This window comes from Sarcophilus harrisii, chromosome 4, assembly GCF_902635505.1.
Source record: "Sarcophilus harrisii chromosome 4, mSarHar1.11, whole genome shotgun sequence".
NCBI classification, from domain to species: domain Eukaryota; kingdom Metazoa; phylum Chordata; class Mammalia; order Dasyuromorphia; family Dasyuridae; genus Sarcophilus; species Sarcophilus harrisii.
The window spans coordinates 158,283,979-158,301,004 of NC_045429.1; the positions used below are offsets into that span (position 1 = coordinate 158,283,979).

Consider the following 17,026-nt stretch of genomic DNA (forward strand, 5'->3'; position numbering starts at 1 on the left):
AGGGATGGTGCACCAATCTGCTTTGTGCATTTAATCTGGCCAAGAATATAATCCTGGGTAAGTGCCTTGATCTCTCTGAGCCTCAGTTTCTTCATCTGTAAAATATGAAATGTGGATGTGATAACTTCTAAAGTGTCGGTTTTAAATCTATGAGCCTATGATTCATAAGGCTTCTAGGAGGCAGCAAGGTGGCTCAGGAGTTAGTGAGCTGGCCTGAAGTCAGGAAGACCTGAATTCAAACTTGACCTCAAATACTCACTAGCCATGTGACCCTGAGCAAGTCATCTAATCTGGCTTTACCTTATTCCAGTGGAGAAGAAAAATCCAGTATCTTTGCCAAGAAAAACCCAATGAACAGTATTGGAGTGTGACCCCCGGGGTCACAAGCAATTGGACTCAGCTGAAAAATAACATGATCTATCATCTATTCTCCATAACTACCAATAGGATTTAAATAAAAGAAGCAGGTTATCAGATGTGAAATGCTTAGTATTGAAAGGGGGGGAAATATCTATGAAACTTACCTAAGACTTTACTTTTTCAGGTCAATTTCAGAGGAAATTTCGATGGCCTACTTTTTGTAGGGGCTAAGGCAATTTAAAGACCAAAAAACAATCACCAAAAACAAACAAACAAACAAATAAATCAGTTCTGGCTCTCAAAGAGTTTATACCAGAAAGGTGTTTGATGGACGGGTGGTGCTAAATTGTTGAACCAGGGCCATCCAAGATTAACAGCCATAATGCTGGTTGTAGGGGCTTCTGTCTTCCTCTCCAGTCACTCCTGTCCTGCTCATGTCCGTCCTGGGCTCCTCGGAGTTTAAATTACTTCTTTCCTCCCCCAGAGTGCCGGGCCCAGGCGCAAGGAGTGGGTGGGGCTAGCAAACACCTCCTCCTCTCCGGACCTCATCTTACTACCTAGGCTTACTTAGCCCCTTTGCTCTTCGAAATCGAACGACCTAACCGAGTCCGGCGAGGTGAGGAAAAGGTTCCCGTTCCCCGTACCTGCCCAAGCGCGGTAGGGCCAGGTAGTAGTGCTGGAGCGGGAGGGGGACGAGCCGCGCCTAGCAGAGCAGAGCCAAACACAGCAGAGTGGAGCTGAGCAGAGCTCCCCATGACCGAGCCGCCTAAAGAACTGTGACCTCGCTTGTCTGCGAAGTAACCTGGCCATTCTGACATGTGACCTTGCGTTCCTGCCCAATGCGGACCCTTCGGCCCCGCAGGAGGGCAGCAGCTAAAGGGCTCTGGATACCCTGGTACCTGCCTCTAGTGGTACTGCTCCTGCTTCACATTCTGCAGCTGGTGTTGTCAGGTAAATAGGAGGGTGTGTGTACCTTGGCTCGCGCCCCCTCCTCAGTCCCCTTGCCCTTTTCCTCTATTCCCGGGGGGCGGGTTGTAGCTGGCTTTCGGTCCCGGGACTGCAAAAAAGGCATTCCAGTTGCTCCGGGTTCGAAGTTTTATGTGCCTCCTCTTCTTTCTTCCTCTTCTTCCCGTGTTTCGCTTTCATAATGGGACACTGGCCCTTCCCTAGAAGCGGATAAGCGGGGTTGCGGAGCGCCCACTTCAGAGTTCTACATAGATGCTACCGGGTTCCTCCTTTCTCACCTTACTGCAGATTGGGGCCAGGGCGGGAGGTAACCCAGAACTTAGGAGGTGGGGAGAGAAACTCCCTGGTCGGAAAGGCAGCAAAGCTAACTTTGTTGGTATTCCATTTTTTTTCACCCCAGGAATTGGATAATTTGATTGTAAAAAGAGAGGATATAAGGCTAGGAAAGAGGTTTCAGGGTGAAGTTATCTAGCTAGTCCTCACACAGTTTACTGATGTGAGGAGGGAAATCACTTTCGTAATTTTTGTCACACACTATGGCACAGCCAGAATTTCAATGATAGGTTCCTGTAAGAAAAACTGAATTTTTTTTTTTAATAACGTTGGAAACTTCTTTTTAACAGATTTCATCCTAATTTGATCAGTCCTCACAAGGGTTATCATCACCCCCATTTAAAAGATTAGAAAAATAAAACTTGAAATGTTGATGGATTTGCTCAGGGTGGTGCTAGATGAGGCAGGCAGGTTTCCAACCCAGTTGATCCTGAATTTAGGTCCAGAGAGCTTAATCCATTGCAGGTTGCCTCTAATGTTCTTTCCACTCCAGTTTCTTGTAATCATAATATCGAGTTTGACCTCTTTTGAAGTTCTGCCAACTAGCTGAAACTTTTATATAAGTTACAAACCGAATAATTACTGTACCTGTTAGATACTGACATATTGACTGTCTCTAATTTTTTTTTTTTATTAGTAAAGGCATCTGCAAAGAAGAAAGCTAAGAAATACCTAAAATAAGACTGTCCTTTCATTGATGCATCATTTTTTCCTTTGTAGTTACTTTCAAGATTATTTTCAGATGGGTTTGAGAAGTAAACCAACTTTCAAATTATTCTAAGCATTAGTTAAATGACGGTAAATTATGACTCAAAAACATTAATTTCCACGCAGAGCAAATACACAAGGTATAATTTATTTTTTAAAAAAAAGTTATTGTAATAACAAGTAAGTCTAAAAATTCCATTAACTGGAATCAATTAAGCAATGCTTTTTAAAAAAAAAATTCTTTTTTTTATGCATTCCAGTTTTAGGAGAGACAAGTGGTTAGAAAACAAATAGATATAATCTTTTTACATTTGTATTATACCTCAATTTTTTTTTAATCCTCTTTTTTTTGCATTCCAGTTTTAGGAGAGACAAATGGTAAGAAAACAAATTGATATAATGTTTCACATTTGTATTATACCTTATGGTTTCCAAAGAATACAAATTAAATTATATAAGGAATAATCCTAAAAAGTAAGCAGTGAAGATATTATTTCCTTTTTTGCAAATAATTAACTGGAATTCAGGCAAGACTGCCAGCTGGTGGAAGAGGTATTAAAACCCACATTGCTTGATTCAGTTAGACATTTATTGTGTCTTCAATATACTAAATACTGAGTATAGAAACGCAAAAGTGAAGCACTTGCTACAGAAAGGAAAAACAAGGGATAAAGATTGAGAAATATCCATTTACTGGCTTCTCTCCTTCTGTCTCCGACTTGTGCCTTCTCTCTGAGATACCTTCCACCTGATCTTACATGTGGATAGTTATTTGCATGTTGGATTCCCCATTAGAGTGTAGATATTGGAGACAGGGACAATTTTTGGTTCTCCTTGTATCCTTAGCAATTAACAGAATGGCTGGCGCATAGAAAGCACTTAAGAATGTTTATTGATTAATTGATAAAATCAAGAGATTTTTGGTAACTTTGGAGGAAGCTATTTCACTGGAATAGTGTGATGGAAAATCAGAATGCAAAGTGTTAAGTAATTGCAATGTGAAGAAATGAAGGCAACAAGCATTAACAGCTTTTTCTAAAAGTTTGTTGTGAAATGAAGGAGATAGAAAAGGCTATAACTTCAGAGAACAGCAAAGTCAAGGGAAGGTGCCTTAAGATTGCAGATGTGATAAATTAAGATATTTTATGGACCACAAGAAAGAAGATGGAGGCAGGGAGAGATTGAAAATTAGAGAAAGGATGCTGTGGGTTTCTGAATGTTGTGTTAATCTAAGATCTCAGAGACTTCAGTTGGATGCCAGCAAGCTTTTCATATTCTCAAAGAAGTTGGATCTTAACTAGGCCAAAGTCCAATTGCTGCCCTAGTCTGAGTTCTGCAAGTTCCTGACTTACTTTTGAGTTTGGGTAATACATAGATGAGAGTTGGAGTTACATTAAATTGCTGCTGGACTCATCCACCATCAGTCATCTGAAAAGCTCTGCTGGTTCAGAGCACCAGAACTGTATGTAGGCTTGCTTTTATTCTGGGATAGCTTCTCTGGTTATTTCCCTGAAGACTTTAGACTGGAACTGAGATATTGCTCCACTTTTAAGGTCAAGGCCATGTAGCTGTTTCTTCTTTCTGAACTTACTCTTTTCTAGGTACACTATCCTGAGCTATTGTCCATCCTCACCCTGGACTAACACCTTCTATCAAATTCCCTTCTATAGATAGCCCTGGATCCAAGACCCAGTAGTGAGTAGTGAGCAAAGTTGATAATTGGCATTTATTCCAGTAACCAGCTCAGGATCAGAATCCTTTTTGCTGGATCTGAAAAGTTTTCTTGCTTTGGTATGGAGCTGCTTCTAGGGATAGAATGCCACATGGGACCATTTCTCTATGTGTACAAACCTTGCTTTCTGTCTCATTTTGCTGACCAGTATGGGAAAAATGGTTCAGGGTTTTGGGGGGATTCCTCCTTGGATTTCCCAGGTCAGAACTCAGTCTTGTACCTTTTTATAATTTTTGTGGAGGGATTGTGGAGTTGAGCCAGCATCTTCTCCCTGCTTCTCTAGTATCTTAGCTTCTCCATCAGCAACCTCTGCTCTTCCCCCACATCTGACTCCTTTAATTTATTTTGGTTAAGTCTCCATCTCTGTTACAAAAGAGTGGGTAGTAAGTGAACAGTGATAAATATACCTCCAAAAAAATAAAAGTTTTTCCTTCATGCACAGAAGAAAACATTTTATTTTATTTATTTATTATAATAACTTTTTTTATTGACAGAACCCATGCCAGGGTAATTTTTTACAACATTATCCCTTGCACTCACTTCTGTTCCGGTTTTTCCCCTCCCTCCCTCCACCCCCTCCCTTAGATGGCAAGCAGTCCTATATATGTTAAATATGTTGCAGTATATCCTAGATACAATATATGTGTGCAGAACCAAACAGTTCTCTTGTTGCACGGGGAGAATTGGATTCAGAAGATAAAAATAACCCGGGAAGAAAAACAAAAATGCAGAAAGTTTAAATTCATTTCCCAGTGTTCTTTCTTTGGGTGTAGCAGCTTCTGTCCATCATTGATCAATTGAAACTGAGTTAGGTCTCTTTGTCAAAGAAATCCACTTCCATCAGAATACATCTTCATACAGTATTATTGTTGAAGTATATAATGATCTGGTTCTGCTCATTTCACTTAGCATCAGTAGAAGAAAACATTTTAAAGGATGGAGTGATACAAATAAAGCAGCTTTGTTACTACCTTTTAAAACTATATTTATGTATATATATATATATATCTGTATACAGTATGTCCCCCACAAATATGTACACATATATGCATATATGTGTATATATAGTATGGCTCATCTAGGTATATATAGTTCCTATTATATTCTGTGCATTATGCTGTTTCACAAATATTAATTCATCTGACCCTCACAATCATGAGAGATGCTATTATTGTATCCATTTTATACATAAGGAAACTGAGACAAATACAGGTTTAAATGATGTGTGCAGTCACAAAGCTAGTATTTAAGATATATACACATATGTGTATATGTATATATGAGTGTGTGTGTGTCTCTATATATAATATATATAATCTTAAAAAACAGACTATACAAATTCAATTTCTTCTACAATTCCTTTTTCTTATTCTTGGAATAGAAAAATGTTGATGTTAATTGATGAAATTAGGTTCATGATGAAAAAATAATAATTTAAAATAGGTTTAGGAAGAGAAAACCAGAGGAAGAAATGGCTAGGTATGATATTAGAATTTCAGAATTCTAGAAGACAAAAGTCAAGCTTTTCTGCATGATGTTTAAATAAAAGATGTGACTCCCTGTCTGGGGCTAAGGTGAAGTAAAGATATACATGGAAGTTGAGGAAATTGATGAATTAGGACCCTCCACTGTTTAAGGGAGCATCAGAGCCAAAAATTGACATCTCCAAGGATGAGGGCAGTTCAGAGTGGAGCAGAAAGCTGTGAACCAGGTATAGTATTTGAGAAAGGAGAGAGAGTAACCTGATATTTGAAAGCAATCAGAATCCAAATGAAGAGAAATCAAACAAAGTTGACCAAGGTGAGGTCTGGAAGTGACAGTGAGAGACAAGGAGTATGCCCACCTCTCTTCCTCCTAGTTGAAAAAATGAAAGAAGACTACATCCATTGTTGTTCAGGGATGCATTGTCTTCCTTATATAATGGTAGAGAGTCACATGTTGCATATTTGGGTCTATATGGTTTTGTACTGATGGATACAAAACTATTTTTTCATCTGAAATATTTTATTAAAAAACCAACCCCACTGATCTAAGTGACCCAGTGATCCATGTGATCCAGTTCACAAACCATTTAAAGATATGCACCTATCTTCTCTGTTTTTAAAGAACTCCATAAATATATTAATACTCTCCTGTCACCTTAGCAACCTGTTTTAAGGTTTAATGCCTGAAAAAAAAAAACCCAAAGTGCTTACCTTTAAGACTAGTATAGCTCTTTCTTGAATACATTTTTAATCTCATTTCTTCTTGTTTGATCCTCACAGAATAATAACAGCTAACATAAAGTTTATGAAGTATTTTCTTTCCAACAACTCTCTAAGGCAGGCAGAGAAATGATAGTGTGAGAGTTTAAAGTGATTTACCCATAGTCACAGAGACAGCTAGAAAAGAAAGTACAGAGAACCAAGCTGGAAATTAGGAAGAAATAGTTAACATAGTTTTCTTTTTGTATATTTATCTTGTTGGTAATGAGGAATTAATGGACTTGCCCAGAGTCACACAACCAGGCTTGAAGTCACATTTGAACTCAGGTTTTCCTGACTTCAGCCAGTGGTCTATCCATTGTGCCCCTTAATTATCCCCTTGCATATCCTTTTCAAGATACACTTCTGACCAACACGCTGGCTGACTCTAGACAAAGCTACTTCATCATTCAATGCCCCCAGGTAACTCTCCAAGATTTTAAGTTTAGGGAGCTTTTTTAGTGAGAATTCTCTACAATGATAAAATCACCATTTATAACCAAATAGTTGGTAAATGTCAGAGGCAAGATTTGAACTTCCTTACTTAAGAAGCTTCCTTCCTTATTTCAGGCCCACTATTTGTTCACTATACCAAACAGCTTTGGGGAAAGTTAAAAAAAAAAACACCAAATTTTCTTCATTACTCTTCTCATAATAATTCTACATATTTAGGATGAACCAAAATGTTCCAAGTAGTTATGGTGAAGATGTCTTAGAGATCTTTGGTTCACCTTACTTAGATACATTTCCATTCCTATGATGCTCTTTCCTATGATGTAGGACAATAGGAGCTATTCTCATATTTAATGTTTTCCAAATAATCTAAACTTAAGACACATTTTCATCTTCTTAACATATTTCATAACTTTCTGAACCCTTTCCAAGTCTCCACATCTTTTTGGCTAGGAGAGTCTGAAATTTGATCTCTTGATTACTCCTGAGTGATTTATTGCTGGGTTGTTATTGACTCCGTTGAGACTCCTATTGCCTTTCCCTTTGGCTAAAGTTAGCTGAAGAGTCGTTTGAAATTTTTTGTCTTGAGCTTCCATGAGATAAACTTATCACTTAATAGTGTCTTTTTGACAAATTTATGTTGGGGTTACAGTATAAAAGCCAATCTAATAATAAGAGCTTAAAACAAACATACACCCACATTAGAGAAAAGTAAATATAAAGACAGGTGTTGTCTTCCAGGTTTAGGAGGAAAAAAAACTACAGGGTTAATGCCCACAAGGTAGGCCCTCTAAAACTCTCCAGATCTGTATTCCAATTCTATCTCTGACATTTTCCATCTATAGGACCTTGGGCAAATGACCTAACCTACTAGTTTCTTTAATTATAAAATAAGGGTTTTGGAAGGTGAATTCTGACATCCCTTCTATGATTCAGCGATCCTATAATCCATAAAACTAAGTTAGAAAAATCAGGATTTTGCAATAACAAAGCTATGACTTTGAGGTTTTGGGAGTTTATATGCACATAGAGCCCCTTACTGGGTTCTGGGGAATTGGCCCAACAGAATCACACCCGAGAGAATGGCAAAAACTGATAGATGTGATTGTTGAGCCACTCTCATGATCTAGGAAAGATATTGAAGAATAGAAAGGGTACCATACATAGAATTAGAGAAGAACAACTCTCTTGATGAAAGAAAAAAAGGAAGGAAGGAAGGAAGGAAGGAAGGAAGGAAGGAAGGAAGGAAGGAAGGGAGGGAGGGAGGAAGGAAGGAGAGAGGAAGGAAGGAAGGAAGGAAGGAAGGAGGAGGAAGGAAGGGAGGGAGGGAAGGAAGGAAGGGAAGGGAGGGAAGAAAAGGAGGGAGGGAGAGAAGGAAGGAAAAGAAGGGAGGGAAGGAAAAGGAGGGAGGGAGAGAAGGAAGGAAAAGAAGGGAGGGAAGGAAAAGGAGGGAGGGAGAGAAGGAAGGAAAGGAAGGGAGGGAAGGAAAAGAAGGAGGGAAGGAAGGAAGAAGGAAGGGAGGGAGGAAGGAAGGAAAGGAAGGGAGGGAGGAAGGGAGGGAGGGAGAGAGAGAGAGAAAGTTAGTCTATAAACCATAGTTTGGTTATAATTCCTGACAGACTACCAAAATGTACTATTAAAGGGATAAATAATGACTGTCCAGAGAAGGAAGCAGTGGCTTCTTCAAAAATAAATCGTGCCAGGCTGAACTATGAACTAATTTCTTTTTTTTTTTTTTTTTGGTCATGGTCACTAAACTGAGCAATCTGGAGAATACTATGGATATAGTATATCAACTGTTTCCTAAAATCTAGGTTGTGTCTCCTATCATTTTGAGAATCATGGTGACATAGGGGCTAGTACTTGACATGGTTTCAGAATGGATTGGACTCACTGAATGTCCAGTCTTGACTATTAGTCAATAATTCATTCTTAGGTTAGAAAGAGATGTCTAGAGCTCCAGGATTCTTCACTTGGTATTGTGCTACTTCTGTAAAGGCACAGAGGACCTACTTATCAAATTTACAGATCACACAAAGTTGGAAGGGATAGTTTAACATATTGAATGACAGGATTCCAAAAGATTTTTGACAAATTAGAACACTGGGTTAAACTAGTTAGGATGAAATTTAATAACAATAAATGTAAAATATCACATTGGGTTAAAAAATTCTCTAGAAAAAGAATTGAGAAAGTATGGCTAAGACTTCAGGAAGCCTGAAAAAATCCAAGGCTCTTGTTGTAGTGCAAGATCAATATGCATAAATAAGGTGGCACAACAACAAAAAAACTGTTGTGATTGAAGATCTCATTAAGATGGCTTCCAAGAATATTGTGCTGAGTGCCACATTGTGCTAGATGTCATATTTTAATAAGTTGAACATCATCCAGAAAAAGGCATTCAAAATTGTTTAAAGCAGGAATTCTTAAATTGGTCTGTGTGAAATAGTGTGTGTGTCTGTGTTTCAATAAATTTGGTTTGTTTTATAACTCTCTGCATTTTATTTTATGCATTGAAAAACATTATTTTAAGAAGAAGCTCATAGGCTTCACCAGACTATTAAAGGGATCCATGACACAAAACAAGATTAAGAAGTCTGGCTTAAAGGAACAGGGGATAGTCAGCCTGGGGAAGGGAAATCTTAATGAGACTATAATGACTGCCTTCATATATCTGGGGAGGCAGGTCATACGTACTCTGTCTGATCTCAGAGTTCAGAATTAAGAACAATGGCTGGAACTTGCAATGAAACAAATTGAGGCTTAATATAAAAAAAAAGTTCCTAAATAATGAGAGCAATCCAATGTGAAATGGATTTTCTAAATTGGAAGTCTTCAAGCAAGACTGGATGACCACTTATGAAGCATATCAGAGAGATTCTTCTTTAGGTATGGGCTGAATTAGATGCTCACTAACAACTCTTTCAACTCTGAAATTCTATAAAATTGTTACTATTAAAGTCTATAAAACCAAAGTTTTAAAAATGTGATTCACTAGTAAATATTATTTAATGAGAATATTATTGGAGTGCTGTATTGGTTTTTCAATTAGAGTGCTTTTGTGGTACTTTCATGTCATTTTTGCCAGATGAATGTATTTTAAAATGTGTCAGATATGTATTATAGAGCATCACAAGATGTTATTCCTCTCCACAAAGAAATTTCCTTATTCTAGATTCCCTCAGTTGTAAAGTGAGAAGGTTGGACTAGATGACAGTTAAAGTCTCTTCTAACTTAAATCTATGACTTGGTGAGGTTTCTCACTTTCTTTACATATGATCTATTCAATAAATAATAGTAACTAAAAGTTGTCTAGTGACTTATTTAACTCTCTGATTTGTTCCTCATAACATCCTTATAAGGTAGAATGAAAGTTTTTTTTTATCCCCATTTTGTAGATGAAGAAACTGAGAAAGAAATTTTTAAAAATAAAATTACATATTAAATGACAGAATCAAAACCCAATTCAAATCCATTGTTGTTTCTACTGTACAATACTATTTTTACATATCTGGGTTAGACATATCCATCTTTTTGGTTGCTCAATAGATAAGACACAAGTATGCTGGGTAAAGAACTCAAAATAGAAATAATGGATAGAATGCCATACTCCACTCACTCTCCATCTTTCCTCATAGTTCTTTTGATAAATTTGGAAAGGCTTCCTAGAAAATTTAAGTATTCAGACAGAATTTTCAAGAGATAAAAAGAAAAGAGGTTTAAGACTGCTTATTCTGATAATGTTTCTTTTTGGCTGCTTATAGTATTTTCTCCTTGACCTAATAATTCTAAAATTTAACTACAATATTCTTTGGAGTTTTCATTTTGGGGTCTCTTTCAGGACAGTTCTAAAGTTCTCCCAAGATATATTAAGTGGACATTTTTCATGACAATTTTACCCTCTGGTTCTAGAATATGAGGGCAGTTTTCCTTGATTATTTCTTACAAGGGGTAGCTAGATGATGCAGTGGATAGAGCACCAACCCTAAATTTAGAAGGACTTGAGTTCAAAGCTGACCTCAAACACTTAATACTTCCAGCTGTATGACCCTGGGCAAGTCACTTAACCCTCAATTATTTAAAAAAAAAAAAAAAAGATTATTTCTTGAAAGATGTTGTTCAGGCTTTTTCTTTCTTTCTTTCTTTCTTTCTTTCTTCTTGATCATGGCTTTTCATTTCAATAATTCTTAAATTATCTCTCCTGGATCTATTTTCCAGGTCAGTTCTTTTTCCAATGAGGTATTTTACATTTTCTTCTATTTTTTTTTATCATTTATTTGACTAATTATTGATGTCTCATTGAATCATTCATTTCCATTTGTCCAATTCTAATTTTTAATGAGTTGTTTTCTTTAGTTACCTTTTTTACAACCTTTTTCATTTGGCCAATGATATTTTTAAAGGACTTGTTTTGTTCAGTGGATTTTTTTTTCATTTCGCCAATTCTATTTTCTAAGTTGTTTTCTTCAGTAAATATATTTTTCCATTTTACCAAATATATATTTAAGGAGTTTTTTTCTTCAGTCAATTTCTGTGCTTCCTTTTCCAAGCTATTGGTCCTCCCCCCCCTCCCCAAGCTGATGAATTTTGTTTTCATAATTTCTTACACATCTCTCATTTCTTTTCCCAATTTTTCTTATTTAATTTTTAGGATTTTCTTTGAGTCTTTCAAGAAAATATTTTGAGCCTTGAGAACAGATTATATCCCCCTTTGAGGCATCACATGTAGATATTTTGCTGTTGCTGTCCTCTTCCGATTTCGTATTCTGATCTTCCCAGTCACCATAGTAGCTTTCTATGATCAGGGATCTTTTTGCTTTTTTTTTTTTTTTTTTTTTTTGCTCATATAAAAAAGTTGAACTCTGCTCCTAAAGCACAAGGGATATTGTCCCAAGCTTCTTTTTGCAGGGTGTCAGGGACCTCCCTCTGACTTTTCTCACTGGGGCTAGTGATGCTTCTGCCAGGTTTCTCACTGCCCTGGGTCCCACCTGTTTTGCCAGGTTTGGGAGCTAACAATTTGTTTTCTATGCTTGGATTGAAGGTCTCACAGGCCTGCTGAGACAGTGGCCCTCTGAGCCAGGATAAAGGGGCAAATGAACCTGTGCTGCAATGCGTTCCCCTCCTACCCAAGTGAGACAGTTCTAAAGTTCTCCCAAGATATATTAAGTGGAAAATTGTTTTACTCCATATATTTATGGTGTCTATCACTCCAAAATCCATTCTGAGGCTTGATTTGGCACTGATTTTGAGGGAAACTGGGGAGAGCTGAGGCAATGCATTGGCTTCTCTCTACCATTTTGACATTTAAAATACATATTTTAAATATATACATATATGTATGGGAGAAAGAAGAATTATAGAAGAATAAGAGATGTATGCATTTTCATCAAATGGAGAAAGTGTATAGAAAGAAATATCAGACAACTAATGTAAGAATAGTGTGGAAATATTGAAATGTACACAGAGAAAAATATTAGATAACGGACATTACTGTGAACTATTAAAAATGAAGTTGTGAGAATTTATTAATTTAGAAAGGCATTTAAACATAATAGAAGGTCAAAAGAAAAAAAAACAAATTTAGGAAGAAGGCAATGGCATATATTGGAAATTAATTTGGACCAGAATTGGAGGCATGAGTTTTTCTATTAGCTCTCTCACGAACTCAGTGTGTATTTTAGGGTTTTAAGACATGAAAAATATTTTATAAATTTACCCATTTTATCATCATAGCAACTTTGAGGAGTAGGCACCATTATCATCTCCATTTTACATTTGAGAAAACTGAAGCAGACAGTAGTTAAGTGATTTATCCAGAATCATATGACTAGTTAAGTGTCTAAGGCAGGATCTGAATTAAGGGTTTCCTCACTCCAGGTCCAGCACACTACTGCCCCACCTAGCTGACCTGTCATTTTGTCTCTCTGAACTTCAGTTTTCTATTGTATAAAATTAGGATAGTGTACTAGATGAACCTCAAAATTCTTGCCAATTCTATTTCTTGTTAAAATTGAAGAATGTTGATCTAATATATGTTGAAGACAACATAATTAACAAATTAAGGAATTGTTAGCTATTAACATTTCAAATAAACTATTAAATATATGCAGATAGGTTATGCTTTGATAGTGGGACGTTAGTGATAATTTATTGACAAAATTGTACTTGCATTTCAAAAGTGTAATTTATATCTATAAGTCTTTCACTTTCGGGAAATGAAATGCAACTACTGCTTTTCAACAGAAATGCTTCTTAGTGAGCCATAAAGCTATCTAAATTAACATTTTGTCTTTTTTTATTCAAGTGTAATATGAAAATATTTCTGTAATTAACCTGAAGTAGATGCAAAAAGGATGATGTCACAGATATAGAAACAGCAAGAAGACATTTGGTTGTGCCTTTTAATATGGAGGGTGATCACAAAGAGCCAAAAACTAATTGACATATGTGAGATAAGAAAGAGAGGTAGAAATATCAAAATTGGACCTTTACACTTTTTAAAAACTAGCTTGTTATTTTTATTCATAAATGAAATATATTTGTTTTCATGTTAGCTTTGAAGCCACATCAATCCATTTAAATACATTTAATAAAAATAATACTTAGTGTGAGTTGTATTCATATTTCAGTGGGAAGTTATGTCATTGTTTACTTGGCTCCTTTGTCAACAAAATGCTATAATGGAAAGAGAAGTATAGGGGTCTAGATATAAGTTTAGGATTGCCAGTAACTCAGTGTGAATCCTTATACTTCCCCTATCTTGCCTTTGGTTTCCTCATTTGCAAAATGAGGAAGGTAGATTAGTTGAGTTCCAAAGTCCCTTCTAAAAAACTAAAGTCTAAAATTCTAAGCTTTTCTAACATGCTACATTAACCTACTTAGAACTTATCCATTTAATAAATTCTCTTTAGTGCCAAAAAGCAGTATTCCTTCAATGAGAGAAAACATATATGCCCAGTTAGTAGCTAAAGAGCAAAGTTATCAAACAAAATAGCATAAAAAAGCATTTGGTTCTAAATTTTTCCAGACATCATAAATAGAAAAGAGTCTAAATCTTTGTCCTATAATACACTTAATACTAATGTATTATTTTCATTTAGTGAGTCTTCTCTCTCCCTTTCACTCTTCCTCTCCCTTTTATTCTCTCTCTCTCTCTCTCTCTCTCTCTCTCTCTCTTCCCCTTCTTTTATCCCTTCCTCCCTCGTCCACATACACTTTCCACTTCTGTGTGTGTGTGTTTCTCCTTCTCCCAACCTCCCCCATCAGAAATAAGTTTATGAATATGTATACTTGTATAATTAGCTCAAGTGTTTAAATATTAGAGAGGAAAAACAGCAGCAATCCCTTGCTGAGTAGCTTTTATTCTTACCCCAAAATGGAAATAAGGAAATTAAGAGACATCAGAGGCATACTATTTCCCAGAGTGCATCTCCTGTTGCCAGTGCCTGTTTGTTGAGTTACCCAAGCACACGAAGGGGAAAATCCTTTGTCTAGAGTGTGGTTTTGAGGTGGTAAGCCAATTCTTCCCTTTAGATATAAACCTTGGGCAAAAAGGGAAAAAAGGTTTTATCTATTGAATTGGTGTCTATGAGTAAACAGAGATAGCCTTGAAGTCAGAAGACTTGGGTTCAAGTTCTGAATCTCAGACATACTAACTATGTGACCCTGGACAATCACTAACTCACAGTTCTCTAAGCAATGGTATCAAACTCAAATAGATATGGAGGTCACCAATCTGTACATAAAGATTTCTGCCTATTGTTATTGTTTAGTCAATTAGTTGCATCCAATTCTTTGTGACCCCATTTGGGGTTTTCTTGGGAAAAATACTGGAGTTGTTTGCCATTTCCTTCTCTAGCTCATTTTAAAGATGAGGAAACTGAGGCAAATAGAGTTGAGTGACTGCTCAGGATCACACAGCTAGAGTCTGACATAATGTTATCTATACATTATTATATTTTTATTCATTTTGTTAAATATTTCCCAATTACGTTTTAACCTGATTTGGTCTGCAGGAGTATCTTGCATTCCTCAGGCTACTTATTTGACACATCTGTTCTACTCAGCTCACAACTATAAGTGGCAATGTACAGTTCTAATAGAAAGTTTACTTACCAATAACTAAATTTCAGGTCTAAATTCTATGTCAATTAGATAATTAAATTTAAAAAAACAAAGAAAAGAAATCAAATTCCACATGCCTGTTTTTCTTAAAAACAGTAATATTCCCACATATTCCTAAAAATATTTTTTTTGATGCAATGGTAAGCCTAAATATTACTATTTAGCCTATAGATTACTTTAAATTGTATTTAGGTATATAGAGCCCCTGATGTGAAATAGCTTGAGCAATTAATTTAGTGTTATGCATATACAACTAGCCTAATTCTATTTTTCAAGTTTGATTACTTTTGGGAGGTTCAAACATTCAGATTTTAGCATTAAACTGATGCAAAAAAAAGAATTAAATGGAAAAGTCAGTGCTAAAACATGTTGGTTCTGTCTAGGCAGAGTATCAAATTGTTAAAAAAAAAAAATGGTTTACTTGAGAAGTGAAATTAAAAATTTCCTTTATATTTTCCATCGGGACCATTTCCTTGTGGTCCATTGATTACCTTTAACCATTGTGTATTTTATTCTGTTACACATATACTCCATAGTCTTAAGAATAAATATGTGGATGATTATCCTTTTTCCAAAATTTACTTATGTATTTTTGGTGTGTGTGTGTGTGTGTGTGTGTGTGTGTGTGTGTGTGTGGTGTCTTTATGCAAAGAACTACAATTTCCTGTAGTTCTGGTTTTTAGGAGTTGTCCACATATATCACCCATGAATTCTAGATCTTTTGTTTGTGGAGAAATGTTGTGACTTCACAATTCTGTGGGCACAAAATCAAACAGTTGCACAGACAGTCCAATCATTTCAGTCATCATTCTATGCTCTCTCAAACTGACATTTTTGATCAAACCAATTATTGTCTTAAACTACTGGAAGAGAATCATGGCATGGATAATAACAGCCACCATGAAATGCAACTACATTTGTTTTGGTTTGGTAATGCATTCATTATAATGCATTTTGGCAAAATTATCTTCCTTGTTATTGTTTTGACACTTCATTTTCTGCCAGTGCACTTTTCTTCCTCTCTCTACATAATTGTTCCGTATTTAATATGAATGAGACTTTTCTGGAGCAGGAGAGTTTCACATTTTTAGTAGCTCTCATTTCCCTTCCTCTCAACCTTATCCTCTTCCTTGTAGACTTTCTTCTTAAAAATGCTGAGTAGTTTAAGTGTTATTAGAGAGTTGTTGTAGAATCAGAGAAATAAACATATGTGGATATGATAGATGTAGTGGTTAGCCTTCCATTCTTTTTTTAAAAAGTCAACATCAAAATTAAATTCTGGCTTTCTTCTATTGAGTTATTTTCTTGGGTGAAATTTTGCCACTTTTTCAAGTTTTCAGAATTTTTTTAAATTTCATATACTTAACAAGATACTTTAAACCAAATCTATTTTATCTATAACATTAGAGAAGGGAATGACTTTTTCCCCCTAAACATATTTTTACAGTAACTTTCTAAGGTTTACTTTTATTTGAGATCTTGATATTGTCAAGGCTAGATTTTTCTAATTTTGTCATTTGAAAAGTAATTTTTTTAAACGTGTTCTCCTTATAATTATGTTCTACTTGTAAAGGCATCAAAGCAAAGTGGACAGATGCCAGATTGGGAATAAGGAGAACTGGATGGACTCTAGTCTCAGCTCTGCCAGCTGTATAATATTGAAGAGATTATTTAATCTCAGATTTCCAACCTTTAAAATGAATAGTGTTCCTTCCGTTTAAGGTCTCGTGATTATAATTCATCATTCTTTATTGATCTACAGGGACATAGTGACTTTTTTTCTTAGTGGAAACAAAGTAATGATTAATAATAATAACTAACATTTATATAGAGCTATGTGCCAAGCACTCTGCTAAGCACTTTAAAGTTATTGTTTCATTTGATTTTCACAACAACCTTGGGAGATAGGTCCTCCCATCCATTTTACAGATGAAGGAGAAGTGATGGAAAGTCATGAGCCACACAGCCAGTTAAGTATCTGAGGCCCAATTTGAATTCAAATTTTCCTGATTCCATACCCAATGCCCTATCCATTGTACTACTCAGTACTTTCCCCTTTTCTACAATATTGCCTGCATTGTATTGAGAAGATCCCTCATCTCTGATT

At 36.0% G+C, this 17,026-nt stretch overlaps 1 protein-coding gene across 1 annotated transcript in view; it reads left to right on the forward strand.

Annotated features, from left to right (window-relative positions):
• The first annotated feature begins 298 nt into the window (after nucleotides 1-298).
• Nucleotides 299-17,026, forward strand: part of IL20RA (interleukin 20 receptor subunit alpha) — a 52,631-nt gene continuing 35,903 nt past the window's right edge. The window contains exon 1 of the mRNA XM_012549355.3: nucleotides 299-1,311. Within this exon, the coding sequence (XP_012404809.2) occupies nucleotides 1,200-1,311 (112 nt within the window). The 5' untranslated portion in view covers nucleotides 299-1,199. The remainder of the gene's footprint in view (nucleotides 1,312-17,026) is intronic.